The sequence below is a fragment of the Octodon degus genome, unplaced genomic scaffold (assembly GCF_000260255.1).
Source record: "Octodon degus isolate 3935 unplaced genomic scaffold, OctDeg1.0 scaffold00024, whole genome shotgun sequence".
NCBI lineage: Eukaryota > Metazoa > Chordata > Mammalia > Rodentia > Octodontidae > Octodon > Octodon degus.
In genome coordinates this window covers 11,990,919-12,012,537 of record NW_004524600.1, presented here as the reverse complement: position 1 = coordinate 12,012,537, position 21,619 = coordinate 11,990,919, and the positions used below count along the sequence as shown (strand labels likewise).

General features: G+C 49.3%; 1 protein-coding gene across 1 annotated transcript in view; it reads left to right on the top strand.

The window, feature by feature from the left end:
* Window positions 1-14,655, top strand: part of Nhsl1 (NHS like 1) — a 91,217-nt gene extending 76,562 nt beyond the window's left edge. The window contains exons 6-9 of the mRNA XM_023712201.1: window positions 4,556-7,786; window positions 8,335-8,464; window positions 12,798-13,323; window positions 13,407-14,655. Of these exons, the coding sequence (XP_023567969.1) occupies window positions 4,556-7,786; window positions 8,335-8,464; window positions 12,798-13,323; window positions 13,407-13,562 (4,043 nt within the window). The 3' untranslated portion in view covers window positions 13,563-14,655. The remainder of the gene's footprint in view (window positions 1-4,555; window positions 7,787-8,334; window positions 8,465-12,797; window positions 13,324-13,406) is intronic.
* The last annotated feature ends 6,964 nt before the right edge of the window (window positions 14,656-21,619 follow it).

Below are 21,619 nucleotides of genomic sequence, written 5' to 3'. Positions count from 1 at the left end.
AAACACGTTTGTCATTACCAAAAAGAGACGTCTTTAAGTAAAAATAATAAAAACCCCATGCTGCATACATAATGCAGATAGTTCTAGTTATCTGGTCAACGGGCAAAAAGCAAGCACTTAAGGTCTTCAGTTCCAATCTTTTGTTCATTTCTTATTGCTGGAATTTCCTATTTGTTTCTTTCTTGCTGGATGACTAAATCTGCTGTAATTTTAATGTTTTTTAAATCCATGATTGCATCCCTGGAACTCCCATTTATTTCTGCTTTGCCTGTGACATGGCCCTGCTGCTAATGCTGGAGGCGAGAAAGTGGCTTTGCCGACATCATCTGTGTTGGTACCACTGGCAGACAGGAGACAGCCGGTATCACTACATAGTTAATGATGTGACCTGGATGACAGATGGGAGGTCACTGAGACAACTGTATCTGAGTTATAACTAGTTAAGAAAAAGAAGTAGGCAATTGAACAAGGACCCAGTTTTAAGATGGGCTAGCCTGAGCTTTGTTAGACAGAATACGCGAAGTGACATAGGAATACGGTTCTATTTAACAAGAAGTCATTGTTAAACACTTGCCCTATCCTTTCCTGATGTCTGCTGGGCCTTGTAGGTTCTCTCCATGTTTTGCACTTCGCTACCCAATGATTACCAACAGTTTTCCTTTCAAATTAGTTTTCCTCAGGGCTGGGCATATAGCTCAGCATCAGCCTATCTGCCTGGCAAGTGGAAGGGCCTGTGTTTGATTGCTGGTTTAAAAACAAATAGGTTTCTAGAAACAACGCATTGGGAAGTGGGGCTGAGTCAAGCAAGTTAGGCAGAAGGGGAAGTGGTTCTCCAAAGGAACGCAGTCCCTAGGAAGGACACGCCAGACCCTCTGTGTGAGACACTCCACATCATCAGGGGCTAGATTTTAAAATTCCAGCCATATAGAGGTGCTTCCACTAGAAAGACATACTATTCTTAATTGTGTGTGGTTTTAACTCAAAATCCATGAATTGTAGACTCTGGAGACCAACCCACTTAGCGTGTTAGAAAAGCCAAGATGGGAAGCATATCGGTTGACTTCTACCTAGTTGTCTTCCACTTAAGTGAACTGGACAAACTTTCCTTTTCCCTTTAACTTTAAAACTATATGGAATTAGGCGTGAACTTCATGCAGGGAGATTTTTTTCCCCCCTTCGGAACCGAAGATTGAACTCAGGCCCTTGCGCTTGCCATCAAAGTGCTTATTCTACTGAGCCATCTCCCCGGAACCCATGAGATTTTTTATCTTTTGAGATCAGACAGGGTAACTTTGTTAGTATATGATTATAATTGGCTACTAAACTTAACTTCACTCAGCTGACTAAGCTCCTGCTTTGGCAAGTGCAGAGGCAGGGGTTCGATCCCTGGTCCTGCATGCCATGCCACCCCCAGAGCACACTGAGGCAGCCACCGAGACTGGGTGTGGTGGCACAGACCTGTAACTCCAGCACTGGGGAGGCTGAAAGTAGGAGGATCACTGCGAGTCCAAGCTGTGTAGTGAGACCCTATGCCAAGTACATAAATGAAAATATAAAACAACTTCACTTCATACCTATTTCCAAATCAGGACCTTATATAAAAGAATCTCTTTATGAATTAGGACATGTTACATACATGTACCAACTATACACAAGGAAATTAAGCATATGCTACACACATGTACTAATTTTTAAAGATTTTTAAAGAGAAATATAACTGGAGTCATGCAGCAAAAATATTAACATTACTGAAGGCACAAAACTTGTTTATGAGGCAGGATCTCACTACGTAGTTCAGGCTGGCTTTGAATTCACTAAGTAACCTAGGTTGGTTTTGGACTCAAAGCAGTCCTTCTGCCTCAGCCTCTCAAGGGCCATGATTACAAGCATGAGCCAGAGCACATGATTAGCTTGCTTGAGGTCCTGGGTTCAATTCCCAGTACCAAACAAACAAAAACTAACTTGTAGATTTGTGTCATTCTAAATTTTATTTTTTAGAAATAAAAACTCTCTTGGGGCCGGGGAGATGGCTCAGTAGAATAAGCACTTCCCTGGCAAGCGCAAGGGCCTGAGTTCAATCCCCCGTTCCACCAAGCCAAAAAAAAAAAAAAAATTACACATAGTTATATATTTCTGTATGGTTTAAAATCACGTAAAGCTCATCAGGGTTTCAACACAAACTGAGTGGTCTGTGTGTGTGTGTGTGTGTGTGTGTGTGTGTGTGTGTGTAGATTTCTTTCTGTGGTTTGTTCCTTAATAGCATTTCAGTGTCTTGTAATACTGTGACAATTTTATGTCTTGAAAGTATTGAAGATCGTGTTTTAGAACTAGAATTCTGTTGGTTCCTCCAATGAGTTGAATGTTAGTCAATTCTCATCTTTTTAAGTTCTTTAAGAAAACAATGTTATTTTAAATAAGGATGTATGTGCAGATATAGGTGAAGAAATGCCTCTATTTCTATTTTTAGAAGGCTACCATAAGTTCATGCTCAAAATACAGGTACCAATTCCTAACAAGGAGTATAAGTGTCATGTACTGCAGATAGGCAGTAATAAGAAAAACTAAAGGATGACTAATCAATAGGACAATAGGACAAAAAACAAAACAGAACACACTATTACCTAAAAGTGTGAGGACTTTATTTATGGGACTTAAACAGCAGCAGTTAAAATTCTACCACAAACCTCATGCAAAAATCACTGCAGTTTTGGAAGCAAAACATGTGAAGACCCGTCGTTGAATAGAATGAGGCATCTCGACTGTTCGTCCTGAAGCTAATGCCGCACAAGGCAGCCTGTCACTTCCAGATTACCAAATGGCAGGAGCTCCTGCCTTCTGTTTTATTTTCTTTCTTTCTTTTTTTTTTTTTTTTTTTTTTTTTTTTTTTTTTTTTTTCCTTTTTTCTTTTTCTTTTTGGCGGGAACCAGGGATTGAACTCAGGCCCTTGCCAGAGAAGTGTTTTGCTTTCTTCAAAGTGGATTTTTTTTCTTGTCCTTGCCTCTTTTTCCACTTTCCCTTTGAGTCCTCCCATGAGTGTGTGTGTGTGTGTGTGTGTGTGTGTGTGTGTGTGTTCATGTGTTCATTCTGGGAGAGCTTTGCAGAAGATAGAGGAAGTAGATTTCTTTGCTGATGAATGACACAGCATACTAGAGCTTGTCTGTGCTCACAGGGAGTGGAAGCACTCTCCATGGGGCCCTTCCTTGTCAAGTGAAATCTTTGAGGTACCCGCGAGCACACTGCTACTATTTTAGTAATATCCTTTGCTGGTATGGTGAGAAAAAAACTTTTTGCAGTCAAGGACAGGTGCCCCAGGGAGTCCTGGGGACCCAGGGAGGCCTTAGGATGCTCGCTGTTACAGTGCCTCATGCCGGGATCCAGAGGCTCAGGGGATGCCATCCAGCCGGTGCCTGAGAACCTTTCTTTTTGTTAATCTCTGGAGTGTATCTGATGCCTTATAATTTGTTGTCTTCTGTTTAAATGAGGGAGACAAAATTATAGTTCTTTTGTTTAAGCAAAAGCCTACATAGAAATGAATCTGACCATCATGTTAAAAGGTTTCTGCTTTTACTCAGAATTGTTTTATTGTTATATGACTATCTTTGTCCCTGTATGTATTTCTTACTGGATGAAAACCACATAGAAAAAACCATGGCTCTATTACTATTTTTAAAGGTTTAATTTGTTCCGAGGGCTGATGACATGTTCTCAATACGTTTTGGAGACATTCTTGGCTTTGCAATTTTATTTTTAAAACTCTGTCCTTTTCTGGGTAGGCTGAGATCTGTTTATCCATGCTTAAGGTTGTTCTCATTCACTTGCCTTGTTTTTTTTTTTTTTTTTTTCATTCTTCACGTTTCTTGCTTGTTACCATACTACTCTCTGGTTGTAAAACTCCTAGAAATGAATAAGCCTGGTTTGAGGCGATGCTCCTGACGTTCCTCCCCCTCCAGAACACAACAGATTGCTGTTGAATTTTGAATGTCACAAACAGACAGATGATAATGGCTTAAGATGGATAATTAAATGCTTGAAACGCAGATGGGCCTATAAATCAATTTTCTTCTTCGAATTTCCTTCTGACATTAAAAAAAAAAAATCAATGTAACTAACACTCTTTTATACCAGTAACCCTAGTAAAATGGATTTCTGTGGCCCTACTATTCCACTGCTGTATTTATTGTCTTGGGGAAAAGGTGGTCCCTGCTCCCTAGATACCCGGAGCTTGGGCCAAAGTCTACCTTGAAGTCTTTCTTAAAAGCTGGTTACTGGAAAGGTCAATCCTGCAAAGCCTGGTGCAGCACTCAAGCCATAGGAGGATTTGAAGTACAAATTAAGAAGAAATATAAGCAAAATTTATAAAATAAGGATTTTTATCTTAGGGGGGCATCAGGAGCTATTGAAAGTCAATTAGGTAGGTATGGAGGGACAAGCTGAATCAGTAGGGAAGGTGTTTTTGTTTGCTTCTTTTTATCATAGGAGGCCGGAGGGGCTGGGGCACCGTGCCGCTGTGCTTTGCATTTTCAGGTTAACGAACTTTCTTCTGCTTCCTCTCCAGCATCCGGCCCTGGCCAGGATGAGGCCGGCGGCTACTCCGCACTCGCCGCAGACGCCCCCTCCACGCGAGGAAGGCTGGACAGCTATCACTGTGCCGGGCAGCGCTCGGAAACCAGGGACTCCAGCTGCCAGACGGAGGACGTGAGAGTCGTGCCGCCTTCCATGAGAAGAATCAGGGCCCACAGGGGGCTGGGTGTGGCCGCTCAGATGAGCCCCTTCTCGGGCTCCTCCGGCAACATGTCTGTGCTGAGCGACCCTGCGGGGCTCGCCTTCCCTGCCCGCCTGCACAGTGAGCCTGGCTTCCACAGCCTTCCGCGTTCGGGCGCCAGGGCCGGCGCTCACTCCCTGGGCAGCCTGGGCCCCGCGGAGGACGTGGAGGACCCTTTCTGCTACCAGCGGAGTAGCTCACAGGGAGAGTGCCACCTGGGGCACTTAGGCGGAGCCCCGAGGGCCGGAACGTTCCTGAGGCCCAGGTCCCAGGAGCTGAGGCACTGCGAGAGCGAGAGCGAGAGCGACCCCAGCCCGGCACGCGTGGTGTCGCCTCATGCGGCCTTCTCCACCAGCATCATCCCCAACGCCACCCTCTCGTCCTCCTCGGACATCATCGTTCTTCACACCGCTCCGAGTGCGGGCCAGCTGGATGGCAGAATGACCAGCTCCTCCTCACCCTCACGGATAAAACCCAGAGACCACCTCCTCTCCAGACACGGTGTGAGAGCTGACCAGCTGTCCCCTGGTCACCCTTGGAGCGATGGCCACGCCTCTGTCTACTCCCAGACCTTCGAGTGCCATTCCCCCAACGTCACCGCACTGCTGTCTGCCTGTGACTCAGAGGTCTCTCCCAATGGGTCCCAGGTCATGCATCATAACTGCAGGAATACCCTGAGCTACCCAGCCCACCCCCAGGATGTCGATGGCAAGAGCGAGTCTAGCTCTTCCGGGAGTAGAGGGCAGGGCAGCATGGAGCCCTGGGAGTTCAGGGCCTCCAGCAGCGGGCGGGCATCCCCCTTGAAGCCCCACCTGGCTGCCCCTGGTTACTGCACTCCCACGAGTAACCAGAGCAGCTGCAGTTTGGACCAGACATCCATCAAAGAAGACTCAGGATCCGTGTGTTCCGAGGACCACGCTGGCTGCTACAGGTCTACTCACACTGACTCCGGATATGGCTTTGGGAACCCCAGGCACAGCATGGTCAATGTTTTTGATGGAAGAGCTCACAAAAGCCAAGGGGATCAGTCAGGTTTCCATGATAAATCCCTTTCCAGAAACTTCTCTTTGAAGAAAGCCAAGAAGCCTCCCCTTCCACCTTCTCGGACAGACTCCCTCCGCAGGATTCCCAAGAAGAGCAGCCAGTCCAATGGGCAGGTTCTCAACGAGAGCCTGATCGCCACACTCCAGCAGTCGCTGCAGCTTAGCCTCCCGGGCAAGGGTGGCAGCTCAGCCTCCCAGAGTCCCTGCAGTGACTTTGAGGAGCCCTGGCTGACCCGCTCCCGGAGCCAGAGCACAGTCAGCGCTGGCAGTAGCATGACCTCCGCCACCACCCCCAATGTGTACTCCCTGTGCGGGGTCACACCATCACAGAGTGACACAAGCAGTGTCAGGTCAGAGTATGCGGACCCTTGGGCTTACTACATTGACTACACAGGCGTGCAGGAAGAGCCCGGGAACCCCGTGGGATGCTGCTCAGCCAGTGGTGGAGCCCCAAATGGGAATGGGCCAATCCGCCACAGCCAAGAGGCGTCCAGGGCCACAATCCCCCAAGTGCCTGGTGGCTGCGCCAAACCAAAGGTCACTTCACCAGAGAAGTCCCAGAGAGTCACTTCTCCATCCAGTGGGTATTCCAGCCAGTCAAATACCCCCACCACACTCACCCCTGTGCCTGTGTTTTTAAAATCAATGTCACCAGCCAATGGAAAGGGGAAGGCCAAGCCCAAGGTGCCAGAGAGGAAGTCCTCACTGATCTCCTCAGTGTCCATGTCCTCCTCCTCCACATCTTTGTCCTCTAATACATCCACTGAAGGTGGTGGCACCGTGAAGAAGCTGGAAGCAGTCCCAGCCTTACCCCTCACCCCTCCGCCCCCTCCACCTCTGCCCCCCCCAGGTGCCCAGGACAAGTCTCCCCTTCTTCTCCCGCTGCCCCCAGCAGCAGATGGCCCTGAGGGCTCCCCTCTGCCCCACTCCCCTGTGTTCCCCCCTCCACCCCCAGAAGTACTCACGCTCCTCTGCTCTCCACCTGATGGGTGCCTCCCCCTACCTCCCACAGCACTGAGCCCCTTTATTCCGGCTTCCTCTCCAGCACCCCCACCTTTCCCACCCTCGTTGGAGCCCCCACCTGCTCCCCCCCTGGACCCCAAATTCATGAAAGACACCAGGCCTTCTTTCAGAAACTCTGGACAGCCTGAATCCTCCCGGGAGGCCTTGAGGCCACCTTCAAAAAAGGAGGACAGTGGTAGGCGCCCCCTGCCCCTGATCACCACCGAAGCTCTGCAGATGGTACAGTTGAGGCCTGTGAGAAAGGACTCGGGGGCCGAAGTGGCACCATTGCCTGAACGAGCAGCTCAGGAACAACGAACTCCGGCTGCTCCACAATATCACTTGAAGCCATCTGCTCTCCTGAAATCCCGAAATAGCATAAATGAAATGGAGAGTGAAAGCCAGCCTGCCTCTGCGACTAGCTCGCTTCCAACGCCTGCCAAGAGCCCCAGTCAGGGTGACCGTGACAGTGCAGCCGAGCGTGGTGGCCCTGCAAGCCACAGCCATGGAGCGCCACATCCCGGGCCAGCCACTGGGGAGGCAGAGTCTGGGTATGGCCCTCAGAGCACCCCACTCCCAGATGCTTCACCCAGCAGGAAGCCGCCCCCCATCTCCAAGAAGCCCAAACTGTTCCTGGTGGTGCCACCTCCGCAGAGAGATTTCACCACGGAGAATGTGAGTGAAGCCTTCCAAGCTGTGTCCAGCCCCGCCAGGGCAGAGGAGGGCTCTGTGCATGGCACAGAGGCAAGAAAGAGCTCTGTGGCTCGAGCTGGCGCTCATGCTGCGGGCCCCGGCAGCTCCGTGCTGGAGGGAGGAGCTGCAGGGTTCGAGTCTCCCAGTAGAGTGGAAACCGATGCCCCCATGGTACAGCCCCATGTCTCTCTGGCCCCCACGCAAGAAGAGCCAGTGGGGGACAGCAGGGATGATGGAGACAGCGGGGGTGACGCAGCGAGCTGCCCTTCTCAACATGATGGAGAAGGTAAGTCCAGCATCTCTCTGGTGCGTTTCTGTCATCTTCTGCAACTGCGCCAAATAGGGCAGCCGAGTGTGGCATACCCGTGGAACCCAGGTAGATCAGATCTAGCCACCCCAAAGCCAGCAGCATGTGGGCTTCTGCCTGTGAGTTACAACTCTGCATTTTGTGGCATTTTTTCTTTTCAAAATCCAGGTCTAAGGGAAGAGCTTACAGAGAGTTGGCAGAAAAGAAGGAGATGGGGGGTGGTTGTATAGCAGGCTGGGCATGAAATAGCAGTGAGTAATCTCCCTTCTGAAGAGCTGCAAAGAAGCCTTCTGACAGCATTCAGGAGCAGCCCCATACGAGTTCTGTAGCAGACAGGAGAGAGTGCTGACCGGCAGACTCCTGTCATTCCCTGCATCTTTGTAAAGCCAAGAACTGCAGACCCCACCACACCCCCTGCAGCTCTCAGATTGTTGCAAATGGCAGGGAAGCAGCAGATTTGGGAGCCTGGCACAGGACTGAAACTGTACTCGCTGCCTCTCACCGCCTGCCCGCTTTCTTCTCTCTAGCTGGGGTGCAGGAGGCGCACACAGCCGAGCCATCCTCAGAAGCTGGTGACTTCCACAAGGATGACAGTGAGGAGGTGACAACCCCCACGAGACCGAGGACCACTGAAGACCTTTTTGCAGCTATTCACAGGTATCCAGAACTCCTCCCTTCTGCTTTCATCTGCTTTAGGATTCCTTCCTTCTGAACCGTTCCTGTTTTCTTTCCTTGAAGGTTCTTCTGCCACCCAGCCGTGACTCATTAACTTTATTATTGATTTTTTTTCCTCCTGTGTTTCTCTGCCTTTATTTGCTCTGACTCCAGCTTCTGTGTTACTTCGTTCCATGAAACGGTGTCATCATAACTGATCTAGGGGATGCAGGCTGGGTGGGATACCCTCAGGTAGGCACAGTGCTGGCGGTGGGTCAGAAGCACCATGTGTCTGTGACATGACGGTGTTTACAGGAATTGGTCAGAGCAGCAGGAGGGACTTAGAGGCGGACTGCTCCCCAGCACCTCTTCTTAAAGGTGTCCTAAGCCCCTCTTCCTTTACAGAAAAAAAATACCATAATTTTATGGTGCAGGTTTTTGAATCCTTTGATATGTCAGTGAAGGTGCATCTCTTTAAATCAGAGCTATTAAATTTGCTTGCTACTGCAAGCCACTAGCGCCATCTACTGGCATCTGAAATTGTTGGGTTGAAGAAAAGTACCTGCAGTGTCTTCGTGAAGCTCCCGAACTGCTACTGTTTTTAATGCGCGTTGGCCTTAAAGAGGCAATACGGCTTAGCACGGAGGTTTTATTTATTACACTGTTTTCTGGTTGTCAGCAGGGAGTGCTGTCGCTATAGAGTCACTGTACAAATTGGTAAGATTATGTGTGTCACATACTTTAAGCCTAATGCTCGGTGAGGTTTTAGCCTCCCTAGACTTCTTTATCAGTATTTTCAGATGACTTATGAATGCCCTTATGCTGCCAAGACCTTATCTTGCCCCAAATGAAGGTCCTCTCTTCCCTTTGGAGACAAAACATCTTATAAAATCCTTCGATTCTTCTCTGCATAAATAACCTGGATTGGTACTACCATTTAATTCTTGGAATTGAGTTGAAAGAAAAACAACTGTTTTATGGAGTGGGAAGCACAGCAGTGCCCCTACCTGGAACTCCCCATGCAACATACAAATGTTTAACTTCAGGTAAAACCAAGCTGGGAGTTAGGTGCTCACCCAGAATGCCGTCTTCTTGGTGTGGTATTTGTGTATAGACCATAGACTGTTCCCTTGACTGTTGTCTGACTGGTTTCCTTGATTTTTATCAGGTGTAAGAGGCTGAGGCAAGAGGATGTCGAGGTCAAACCCTGCCTGGGAAACTTAGACTGTGTTTCAAAATAATAAAAAAAATAAGGAGGAAGTCTGGGGCTGTTTAGTGGTAGAGCTCACCTTGCTTTGATCCTCAGTCTTGGACAAAAGAGAATGGCTAGTCAACTGTTTTTCAAGATAGAAAATGAAGCGGTATGTCTTTTGAACCAAATTTGGTAGCATTTCTGGAAGTGTACATGGGTGTTTCTAACTTTATACATACCAGACAGATAATAAACACTCAACAAATATTTTCTGAATTAAACAAAACCAATTGGAATTTAGCTGTTAGGAAATTCTTCCAAAACTCAGTCTGTTGTTTAGGACGAAATGTATGGAGTTGCTAAGTATATGGGAATATATTTTTATAATAGTAAGCCCCAAAGGCTTGTGATGCCGGGCTGCTCTGTGTGCTAGATGCTCGGTCTCAAGGAAACGCCGTGGCTGGTAGGGCCAAGGTAGTACATAATTTCCCCAAAAATATGCTTCTGTATTTTGTGGGAACCTTCAGAGGTCACTGAAATATGTGTGGTTTCAGCTACTAAGAAGCTTCTGTGTTCTACACATGTTGAAATGGTACATGTGACAGAGTAAGGGTAAAAGCAGCTTTGGGACTATCTTTCAAAGAGAGAACGAGGACCCGTGCTGATTTCTGTTGGAGCATTAATACTGTGTTAGCAGGCGAAATGGAAGTCCACCCAAGACCTGTGCTATGTAGGGCTTTATTTTCATGCCGCCCAGCCCCTACATTCATAATTTAAAATACAGAATCTCTAAATTGAAACCTAGCTTTCAAATCTTCTGATGCAAATGAATTCACTTCAAATTTAAAGCCAGATGGAAAGTGCAGGCGCCATGTGAGGTGTGAAGTTTTTATTTTTATTGAAGTAATTAGTTTTTAAGCCAGTGTTAACTGTTTAAGTACTTTTTATAGCTGTCTTCTTTAGAAGCACGCACACACAAGCACACACACACACACACACACACACACACACACACACGGAGGCAGAAAATTCATGTTTAAATTTAATTCTCACTTTAAGTACCAGCTGCTCTTGAGAAACGTCGATGCTCTACTAAAAACTTGTCTGCTGTTTCAATTCTGAATCTGCCCTGAAAGGCCGTGGCTTTAGACAAGTGTAGTTGTGGGTTGGTTTATGTAGCTGTACACCTTCCCCTTGCTATGAAGAACCAAATAAAAGCATTATACCACAGGCCACTACCTGCAGGGCTTCGAGTAGCTGAGCTGCGGTAGGGGCCACCAGCGTCCATTGTGAGATCATGTGCTGCGAGCAGAAAAAACGCCACCAAGTCCTGGAGGTCAGACTGACCAGCTGCCTCTCTCTGCACCTCAGTTACTTTCTCTAAAACCCAGAGTGGCTGGACTGGACCAGCAAGGGCGGCCGAGCTGGGCATCTTTTCCAGGTCTCCAGCTCTCCTTGGTACGCTCAGCTTCAACTCTTTGTCTGCACGTAGCGATGCCCCGTGCTTGCCTAATGCAGAGGCTGGGATTTCCTGGCAGGAGAAGAGACAAACTTAAGGCCCTGGGTGGGTGCTGAACTCAGAGCTTTCCTAGCAGGCAGTGTCCTCAGCCTCCCAGAGTACTGGGATTACAGCCCTGTCCCACCACCCTGGGGTCCATGGCTTTTTTTTTTTTAAATAAATTACCAGGATCCCATGAGGCAAGGCTGCCCGATAGTTCAGTGGACTAAAGCACCTGCTTAGGCAGACCGCAGCTGCTGAGTTTCAATTCCCATTGTGCCATGCAGACCCTACCTTTAGGGCATGCTGAGAGGGCAATTGAGACTGGGCATGGTGCCACCAGCCTGTAAACCCAGCACTTGGGAGGCTGAAAACAGGAGAATCACTGAGTCCGATCTATATAGTGAGACCCTGTAGACCCTGTTTTAAGTACAGAAAAGAGAGAGAAAAAGATCCCCTAAGGCAAATTCCCCTGCCCACCTGCCCTTTACTGCTTAGTTATTAGGAAGAAACCATCTGGGGGCGCTGGACTGCCTGCCTTCCTGTCCCTGATTTACTAGCGGTGTCATCATACCTTGGACAGGAAAGTTCTCTGAGACAGAGGGCTGAACACGCAAAGTGTGGCGCCGTTCTAGAACCTAGAGGGGGCACAGCTTAGGAGCGGGCAGATTCTGGGCACAGGCCCACCTGTCGGGCCTGCTCAGCATCACATAAGAAAAGCGAAAGTAGAAAGAAAGGAGGCCATTGCTCCCGGCCAGCCGCCTTGGAGGGCTCAAGGCAGCAGTCACTGAGCACACACGGTCAAGGCTGAAGTGAAGCAGCTCAATGGCCGAGGTTTGTCTCTAGGTAATCTGGCATAACTCATGGTGGTTGCATCTTGGAAGCAACCTGTATGGCCCTCAAGAGATGCAACGGAAAGAGAAAATGTGGCATTTGCACACAGTGGAGTAGTGGGAGTGGGGTAAAGGAAGATGCCCTTGAGGCATTCGCAGGAAAATGGATGATCCTTAAGACAGTAATTTTAAGTAAAATGAACCAGGTGTACAAGCTCCAATGTTAATTTTTTCCCCCAGAATTTTAGGGAAGGGTCTATTGGGTGTTCAGGGTCTCACTACTAGATTGGACTCGCAGTGATTCTGTTTACAGCCTCCCAAGTGCTGGGATTACAGGCTGGTGCCACCACGCCCAATCTCAATTGCTGTCCCAGCGGGGCGGGGCCGGCAGGGCCGGGCCAAAGATCGAACCCCAGCCCCTGTGTACAACCTTCAGAATCACACAGTATCTCTTACAGGAGAAACCTAAAGATATAAATGAAGCGCAGAATAATAGAATAGATCTTTTGCAACAGGGAGATGGGGGCGGGGATGACAGAATTAACAGGTGACATGTACCTGTATCCATAATAAAATTTTTTTAAAAACGTTCCAGTGAGAGTGAGGATTTGCTTAATGATTCTCCTAGGTGGTTCCGGCGATGCAAGGAAATGTTCTTTTTTTGGAAAGCGCTCGGTTTTCCACACCTAAGCTTAGGTTTTGGAAAAGTAAGTCAAGTAGTGGGTGAGCTGCGCGAGTGCTCGGAGCAGCCCGCGCTGGTGGCCACGGTTGATGGGAAATATTAACCTTTACCTCGGTGCCTTTGAATCACAGATCCAAGAGGAAAGTCCTGGGCCGAAAAGACTCCGAGGATGACCCTTCGCGAAACCACTCTCCCTCCCCGCCGGTGACCCCCACGGGCACCACGCCCAGCCTGGCCTCCCCCAAGCAAGTGGGCTCCATCCAGAGGAGCGTGCGCAAGAGCAGCACCAGCAGCGACAACTTCAAAGCCCTGCTGCTCAGGAAGGGCAGCCGCTCGGACACCAGCGCCCGCATGTCGGCCGCCGAGATGCTCAGGCACACGGACCCGCGCTTCCAGAGGTCCAGGTCGGAGCCCGCGCCCGACGCCCCCGAGAGCCCGTCCAGCTGTTCGCCCAGCAAGAGCCGCAGGGCGCAGGAGGAGTGGGCGCGGAGCGAGGGCCCCATGCCGCGCAGCCTGTCCTTCTCCGGGCCCCGCTACGGCCGCAGCCGGACGCCGCCCTCGGCGGCCAGCAGCCGCTACAGCGTGCGGAACCGCATCCAGAGCAGCCCGATGACCGTCATCTCCGAGGGCGAGGGCGAGGCCGTGGAGCCCGCGGACCCCAGGGCGTGCGGAACCGCATCCACAGCAGCCCGATGACCGTCATCTCCGAGGGCGAGGGCGAGGCCGTGGAGCCCGCGGACCCCAGGGCGCGCCGCGCCAAGCCGGGCCCGCAGGACTGGGGCGAGCAGGGCTGCGAGGCCCCCGACGCCTTCTTGCCGCCTCGGACTCCTGGGCCTGCAGATGCGGGCGAGGACCCTGCAGAGCCCCTTGGGGACGCAGCGCAGGAGCAGGACTAGGGCCTGAGCCGGACTCCGGAGACATGCGGGGCTGCTGCGCCCTTGAAGCTGGAGCCCAGGGCGTCCTGACCCCGCGCACCGTGGGCACCTGCGCTGCGGGCGTCTGGGACTCAGCGGCCCCTGGCATGCGGCTTGAAAGCGAGTTAGCAGCGTCAACTTCTGAAAGTGCTTCCTGGGGAAGATCTTTTTCCTTGCAGAAATGCTAGGTGTGAGTGTCTGTGTGGATTTTGAACACTTTGACGGATGCACCCAGACAGTGTGTACAGAAATAGCGTGGCGCTAGGCCGTGGAGGTGGTTATTAGGGAAATAAAATTGGAGGGCTCCCCAAGAGGGGAACTCGTGAGGGAGGCGGGCAGTGCCAGGCCTCTTCAGTGAGACAGGCCAAATGCAGGGAGCAGCTAGGGAAGGGCGGAGTGATTCATGGGTGCAGGTACTTTTTTCTGGGGAAAAAAGGCTTTGTTTCTGTTTTGTAAAAGTGCAGAACTCGAAAGTGGCGACGCTGCAACTCGGTGCCTGCTGCTGTGCAGCCTCGGACGCGCCTCTGTCAGCCTGCTGTCTCCCAAGGCGTGGGCCGTTTTGAGTGGCCCCTCCTGGGCAGCCCTGCGCCCTGCCTGGGAGCCGGCCTCGAGGTACGGAGTGGGGCCAACAGGCAGGACAGTGCGGTACACTGCTGGGATCAGTTTCCTGCTTAGTAAATAAAATTATTTCTCAGAAATTTGAAAAATTGCACTACAACACTGTGGGCAAAGCTTTTCCAAGAGTCTTTCTTCCTTTTTTTTTTTTTTTTTTAGTGAGTTTAAATTTCCATTTGGCAATTTCTTACCACTTGCATTGTCAACATTTGCTAACTTTTGGACACCCTTTCGGTCACACCAAAGAAAAAACTATGGCCATGTTTTTCCCTGAACTGCCTGCAGTATCGTGGCCTAATTCAGAAAGGTTTACCCAAATCTATTATTTTTCTCTTACTTGGAAGAACATGATGAATAGCTCTTGTTAGTCAAATAAACTGATAAAACATTTGTAGGGCTTGGCTATTAATTGGCCCTGGGAAATGAGTTTTTAGATTAAAAAGATTTTTGTTTTGCAGTATTTGGTTTGTGTGTTTTTATATTTGTTTATAAAGGAGTTGCTAACTACCGTCTAATCTTCTCCAATCCAAGTTTCTATACTTTTAAACAGGGGAAAAACTGTATATTTATTTTAACATAATTTTACGACTCTCACTCTGTCCCGTCTTCTGTGTATTTAAGCCAGAGAGTCCTGTTGTTATCATCAGAAGCACCCGGGATGACCCATTGTAGCTTTTGTCCGTTGCCATCTGTTTCAGTATGAAAATATCATCTGAATGTTAGACTGCACAAGCTAGTTCATCATAAAGCTCATGAAATAAAACTTCTGATAAATTAAGTCTCTTTTCCTTCTCTGAGAAAAACAAAATGAGCCCTCGCTTTTATATAGGACCTTGAGTGGCAAGACATGGTGGTGCACACCTGTAATCCCAGCACTTGGGAGGCTGAGGCAGGAGGATCTCTGTGAGTTTGAGGCCAGCTTGGGCTACATCATGAGTTAGGACCAGCCTGAACTACATACATAGTGAGACCACCGTCTCAAAAAAAAAAAAAAAAAAGGGCTTTTAACCTTCAGGGCAGTTATCTGCAACACAGGACATACAGATCACTTCTTGTGAATTTTAGAAAAGTAGTGATGACTTTTGAATATGATGTCTTCCCATAGCTACCTTTAAAAATTTAGAATGTATATGCCTATCAGAAATTTTGAACTTAATATATAAATCATTTATTTGAAGATTAGATAACCAACATTAAAACTAATGATAAAAACCATTGAAATACCCCTTTTTAAACATACAAGTTTTTAAATTTGCATTGAATAAAACAGTTGTAAAGTCGCTACCCGGAGCTTCTTGTCGTCTGTGCATGCGTCTTCTGAGTCACAAGCTAGGTCCCCTCATGCAGCCCTGTGGAGCGCATTGCTAGATCCAGACAGGATCGAAAAGGAGCGGGTACCTGCGGGAGCTGCGAACCCGGCAGAGCGGACAGAAAACATCACGCATGCTCGGCACTGCCATCTGAAAGCTCACAGGGAACTCCGAATAGTGCTCTAAAAGGCTGTAGCATAAAGATAGAGGGGGGTTGGGGGCTGTCAGTGAGGTAGTTCAGCAGTCTGAAGCGCCTGCTTAGGCAAGCTTAAGCAAGCGCGCAGGGACCGCAGTTCTATCCCCGGCACCACAGGCCACGCCAGGGTACGCTGAGCCGTTGGGCTGCCGCTTGGAAACCGGCTCAGCTTTGGTCCCGTCGCTGCCCTCCTGTTACTGAACAAGACATCTGTTGCGGCTCTCCGTATCTGCAGGATCTGCACCTGTGGATTCAACTAACTGCTCATCAAAAATAGTTGGGGAAAAAAAATGCATCTGTGTGAACACAGTTGCCCTTCTGGGTGTCTTTCTTTCTTGTCATTCCATAAGCAGTACAGCGTGACTGCTTTTCATATAGGATTTGATTGAATTAGACATGCTAGGTCATCTTGAGATGATTTAAAGTAGCGGGGAGGATATGTAGGTTACATGCAGATGCTATACCATTTTGTTATTGTATTCAGGCGGGAGGGTCACAATGGCACAGGAAAGGAGGCATTTCTGTGTCACCACCTCATTCTACCATGCATCACCTCTGCCCCATGGCATGCTGGGAAGACAGGTAAACTAGTGGGCTGACCATTGTGAGTAGCCATTTCTAGTGCTCCGATTCCACCATGCAGTAACCACAGAAGGGTAATTTGATAAATAGCAGGATACAGGGAGAGGGGAGTGAAGGACTTTTGAAAAAAACAGGCCTGATGCCCAAGGTTCATTTTCCTCAAGCTAGTTACTGCAAGGTAGTTTGTTTCAGTGAGTGCTGTACCCCACCTTCTTCATGGACCAACCTTTGTTTACAGACCTAGGTAATCTATAGTAATTTGGCAATTACAACCAGTCCTTTCCTATGAGGCTATCATTGAGGGTCTTAAACCTACTGAGAAAGATGCACAGTGACTATCCTGAGAAATCTTTGTCCTCATCAGAGCTTGCAAATGGTGAACCCCACACCCATCCCTGTGGGCTGGCTGAGTCACTCGGGCTGGCAGGGCACCAAGCAAAGCTCCACACCTCACAGGTGCCCCTGGAGTCATCAGGACCAGCGGCTGTGATCAGCTTTGGTCAGCAAGACATGGGCAGTGGTCTGGAAATGCCTAGGAATCTTGCCTTCCTTGCGTTGGTGCTGTCTCTCTCCCTGCTGGCTTCTGTGTCTCAATGGGCGGCTTGAGCAGGGAACTTTCAGGGACCAAGGAGAGTGGGAGCCACGTGTCCTGGGTGACAGAGGAGAATCGAGCCTGACTGTGGACCATCCAGAGCCCAGCCCTGGGCCTAGGCTGCCTATCCACACACACTGCTTAGCCTCATCCACAGCTGAGCCACAGAACCCATGGCCTCTGAGCTGCTGGACAGGCAGGGTGTGGCCGCCCAGCAAAGATAAGGCTCCAGGCAAGGACAGTGTCACAAGAAGGGATAGCCAGCAGAGCAAAGAGGCACAGAGGGAGCTGGACACTGAGCCAGCAGGCCTCAGAGGGACAGAGTGGATCAAGAGACAAGAAAGGTGGCCTGGGGCAAGCATGGAGATGACCTTGGCTGGGATTTTGAGGGTTGTGGGTTTGGTTTTGCAGTGTTGGGAAAAGAAGGCTTTTAAGGTAGGGAATGACATGAGGAGTTGTGCTTTTTAGCCTCTTCTCAAGCTATGCTGGCCCTTAGCAACCTTATCTAATCCGAAAGCAAGAAATTTTATTTATTTACTAATTTATGTATTTGGTACAGGATCTCACTATGCAGCTTGGACTCATAGTTTTCAGCCTCTCCAGCGCTGGGATTACAGGCGTATGCAACCACTCAGGGACTTGGTCACCAGCTCAGCACACCCACGGGTGGGCCAGCACAGCACGTGGTGCTGGGGATCGAACCCAATCCTTGCACTTGCCTAAGCAGGTGTTTAGTCTGCTGAGCATCTCAGAGCCTCATAGCATTAAATTTTCAAAAATTATATGTATATACGTATATTCCTTCCTAATGGCCCTCTGGACTTCTTTCACGTTGATTTAACTCACTCCTTGCCCCCACCGTTTTTAGCTCCTCCCACTGAGCAGGCTGAGTTGCCCTGGGCTTCCAATACCTCCCCTTGCCTGCTAGTCCCTGGACACAGAATCCAAAATGCAGCAGTAGATTTTGTAGTTCACTAGGACCCTTGCTATGTTTGTTGCTTTAGAAAAGGAGGTACAACAGGCCATGGGCAGTGCTGGGGGTCTGCATGGGTTTGACCTCTCCTCCTTTACAAAATGAATGACCCTGGGGCACTGCTCGCTCTCTCTCTCTCTCTCTCTCTCTCTCTCTCTCTCTCTCTCCCTCTTTCTCTCTCTCTCTCTCATTTGTGTGTTTGTTTTGAGATAGGATTTTGCATGCAATTCAGACCAGCCTTGAACTCACTTTGTAGCCCAGACTGCCCTCAAACTCACAGTCATCCTCTTGCCTCAACCTCCCAAGTACTAGGATTACAGGCATGCACCACCTTACCAGGGCGGGGTCTGTGTTTTCCTTGCTAAAAGACTACGAGAGTTTGTTTGTTTGTTTTTCCTTTTCCAGTTATCTTTCAATATCACCCTGGAATGATAATGATAATTTTCTTTTTTTTTATTAGTACAGATTTGCTTACATTCTTTTTAGGGAACTGGTACACGTACATAACACCTCTTAATGCCTTTTTCCCACCTCCTTTCCTTTCCCCCCTCCCCCCTCCAGCAAAAGTCAGTTTAGATTGAATAAATCCGGCTCAGTTTTCTTCATCTTCCTTCCTTGGATCACACAGGCTTTCCAGACACCACAGGGAGGGAGGGGAGTAGGCGCAACTGTGGTGACCTGGTGGTTGGGCCCCTTGCTCCCAAACTTGCAGACGTCTTCCCGTCCTGTTGGGACTGCTCCTGACATCATTTCCGGCTTATGATGGACACCTGTCAACTTGATGCTTTAGCGGACCTGTTAGAGGTCTTAAGATTTAGCGGGCAGTTCTAAGCACATCATCAACGTGGCATCTCAGGATTCTGTCTCTCCTGGGACCTAGTACCACAGTGAAAGCTGCTTTTTGAAAAGTGTGCCATTCTCAGGACTCCAGGGACCCGAGTTGTTCCTTGTCCACTGGGTCAGGTTGCCTACTTTACGAGGTTACCTACTTTACGCCTTACATTTTTTTTTTTTTTTTACCAGTGATGCCTCCAATACTCAGAGTGGGAGGTCATGTGACTAAAGCCACTAATCTCTTTACATTTGTCACTTCTAGGTTTATTGTTAGTGACTGATTTTTCTCTACTTAAGGAATCATCTTTCTTGAGGGTTTTTTTTTTGTTTCTAATTTTTTATTGCATGTTAGGAATTGTGGACTTTATTTTGCTGTTGATGGCTTTTGTTGCATTCTTTAAATAGTACTGGTTTTTGTTCTGGTTAGATTTATCCTTTCAAAGCTTGCTTTTCATATATATTCATATATATACCCTTCCTCCTCTCATTTACTCTTGCCGAGAAATTTTGCCCATCTTAGTCTCTTCTGATGTCTCTCTCCTCAATGCCACAGACCAGCTGTCTTTCTCTGGCATCCTCCCCCTGCTTTGCCACCTCATGCAGCCTCTGAGCCATCAGCTTGAGATTGTTGGGTGCACCCACTCTTTCCCATCTCTTGGAGACCATGTTCTTGTACTATGGACTCTCAGTGTCTGAAAATCACTATGGTATGTGTTTGGTCTAGGTTTTCTGTTGCTTAAAATGGAAGAGTAAATTGAGATCCCGTTTTACCATGGTGGGCAGGAGCAGATGCTCCCCAGGAGAGGCTTGGAGACCACTGCGCAGGGCCAGGCCTGGTGGGGCAGGTGGAGTCACTCTTTCCCCACAGACCTAAGTGCTAATGTGACGATGCTACTTGTCCAGGGTGCCACTCTCAGTTGTGTGTTCAGGGAAGAGGGAGATAACTCACGCTGAGCCTGCGAACCCACATCAAACCTTGGTTAGTCAGAATGGTGTTTCTTTTCTATCCTCCAAATTATAAATTGAATCCAGTTCCCTGGAGGATGAGGAGTGGTGGGAGACTTTGAGTTTCTGGGTTTCATGTGTTCTTTTGGACCTCTTCATGTCCAGGTTTTCCTCTATTATGTGGCCACTTGTGCAAATGGCCACAAGCCCCGTTAAGAAAAGACAGGGGGAACCGTTACGGTGTACACTTGTGCCAGGTTGCAGGGACTTGCCTCTGGGGCTCAGCGTCTTCTTCAGGCGTATGCTTTGGCTCAGAGAACTGTCTCAGCTGTGGGAACTGGGAAAGGAATTAGAAGGCTTTTGATTAGTGTGATCTCTCTCAGCCCCATGCTCCTCCATCTTGCCTTCTTCTGTTTATACATAAAGCCCTGCCCTTGTTGTCTGCCCACCTGCTGTCCCTAGGGATGCTGTGATCTATTCAGCGTCTATGTAAGAATCCCAGAACCGGTCCACCGCGGCCATTTGGAACTTAGAGGTTACCATGACGATGAGAACAGCCAGCTCCTGCAACCACCATTGGCTCCTGAGCTTTGCTGTTCTCAGCAAGACCCAAGTTCCATCACAGCCTTTCCTGCCAGTGCTGGACTGAGGAGCCGTCACCCCCGAGCTCCTTGGTCGTACTCCTGGGACCACGCGCTGCCCACGGCATGGAAGAATGACGGGTCCTTGGCCTTCCTCACACGGGACATCTTTCTCCATATTTACCCATTTCAGCCTGCCCCTTACCCAAGTCTTCTTACTCTATTTTTGACAATTTCAGGCTTGTCAACATTTCTGCCATTTTTCTAGGCTTCTGTGAGCCTCTGTAGAGCAGCACGCTTGCCTCGTCCTCTGACATGCACGGTCTTCTCTCCTGGCACTCAATCCCGTACCCCAGGAGCTATTCCCTCCCCTGCACAGTGTCAGCCCGGCCAGGCCGAGAAGCATAAGGATGTGCGGCCAAGCTGCTCCTCCTGCAGGGCAAGGATCCAGCCGATGCACCGCCAGACCACAATGTGGGTCTGACAAGGTGTGGTCCAGTCCCCCTGGGAGACCCACCACTAAGGCTGTTTATTGGAGGAGTCTGCAGCCAGAAACAGCTTGGTCTTGTACCACCACCTTGCTCATCCACTGGCTGAAAGCTGGTGGAGAAATGATGCATTCAGCTACCCTTGCCTGGCCCAGGGGCAGGCTGGGTGCTCTCCTGAGAAGAGTGAGCCCTTGCCTTGCAAGATGGTGGGTGCTTCCTAGCAGGTGGATCTGAACGGCTCACTTCCCTGTGGCTGTCTGCCCCTACTCCAAATCCGTCAAAAGAACTGGTGTGCTTTGGTCCCCCTAACAAATGAGTGTCAGAAATAATCAGTGACAACTTTGCCTTAATAGCCTCGCTTCTAAAGCAGGCTTCTAAATCCCGCTCATCAGCAGCCATTGCCCTGGTTAACTGCACCTCCACAACTGAAGCTCAGTCTGGCCCTGAATGCACTCGAAAGTCTGTTAATCCCTGCCCTCTCCCTTTCCTGAAACTCTGCAGAGGGTCAGCAGTTTTCTTTATCTAGAGAGACGGCACCCTACAAGCCCAGCACTCCTGTGCATGGTGCTGTGGACACGCATCATGCCTCTTCCTTTGTCACTGTTACCTCTGCCCAGAATGCCTCCCTGCTGCCTCCCCTGGCTTTCATCTTGCACACCTCCAGGGTCTCTTCCTTGGAGAGGGCTTTCCTGGACACCCTATGTGACGATCCCCACATCCCACATCCCAGTCCCTGGCATGGTGCCTGGCACCCAGTGGGGCTCCATAGAGGCCTAAGGAATGCAAGGTGGGGGGGACAGCAGAGAAGCGCTCCAGGAAGTAGCAAGGATGAGGCCAGCCGCACAAGTAGAAGGTGGAGGCTTGGGTAGAAGGCTACGCACATTTTCCACAGGTAAGGGAGGAAAGAAAAATGCCAAAGAAGT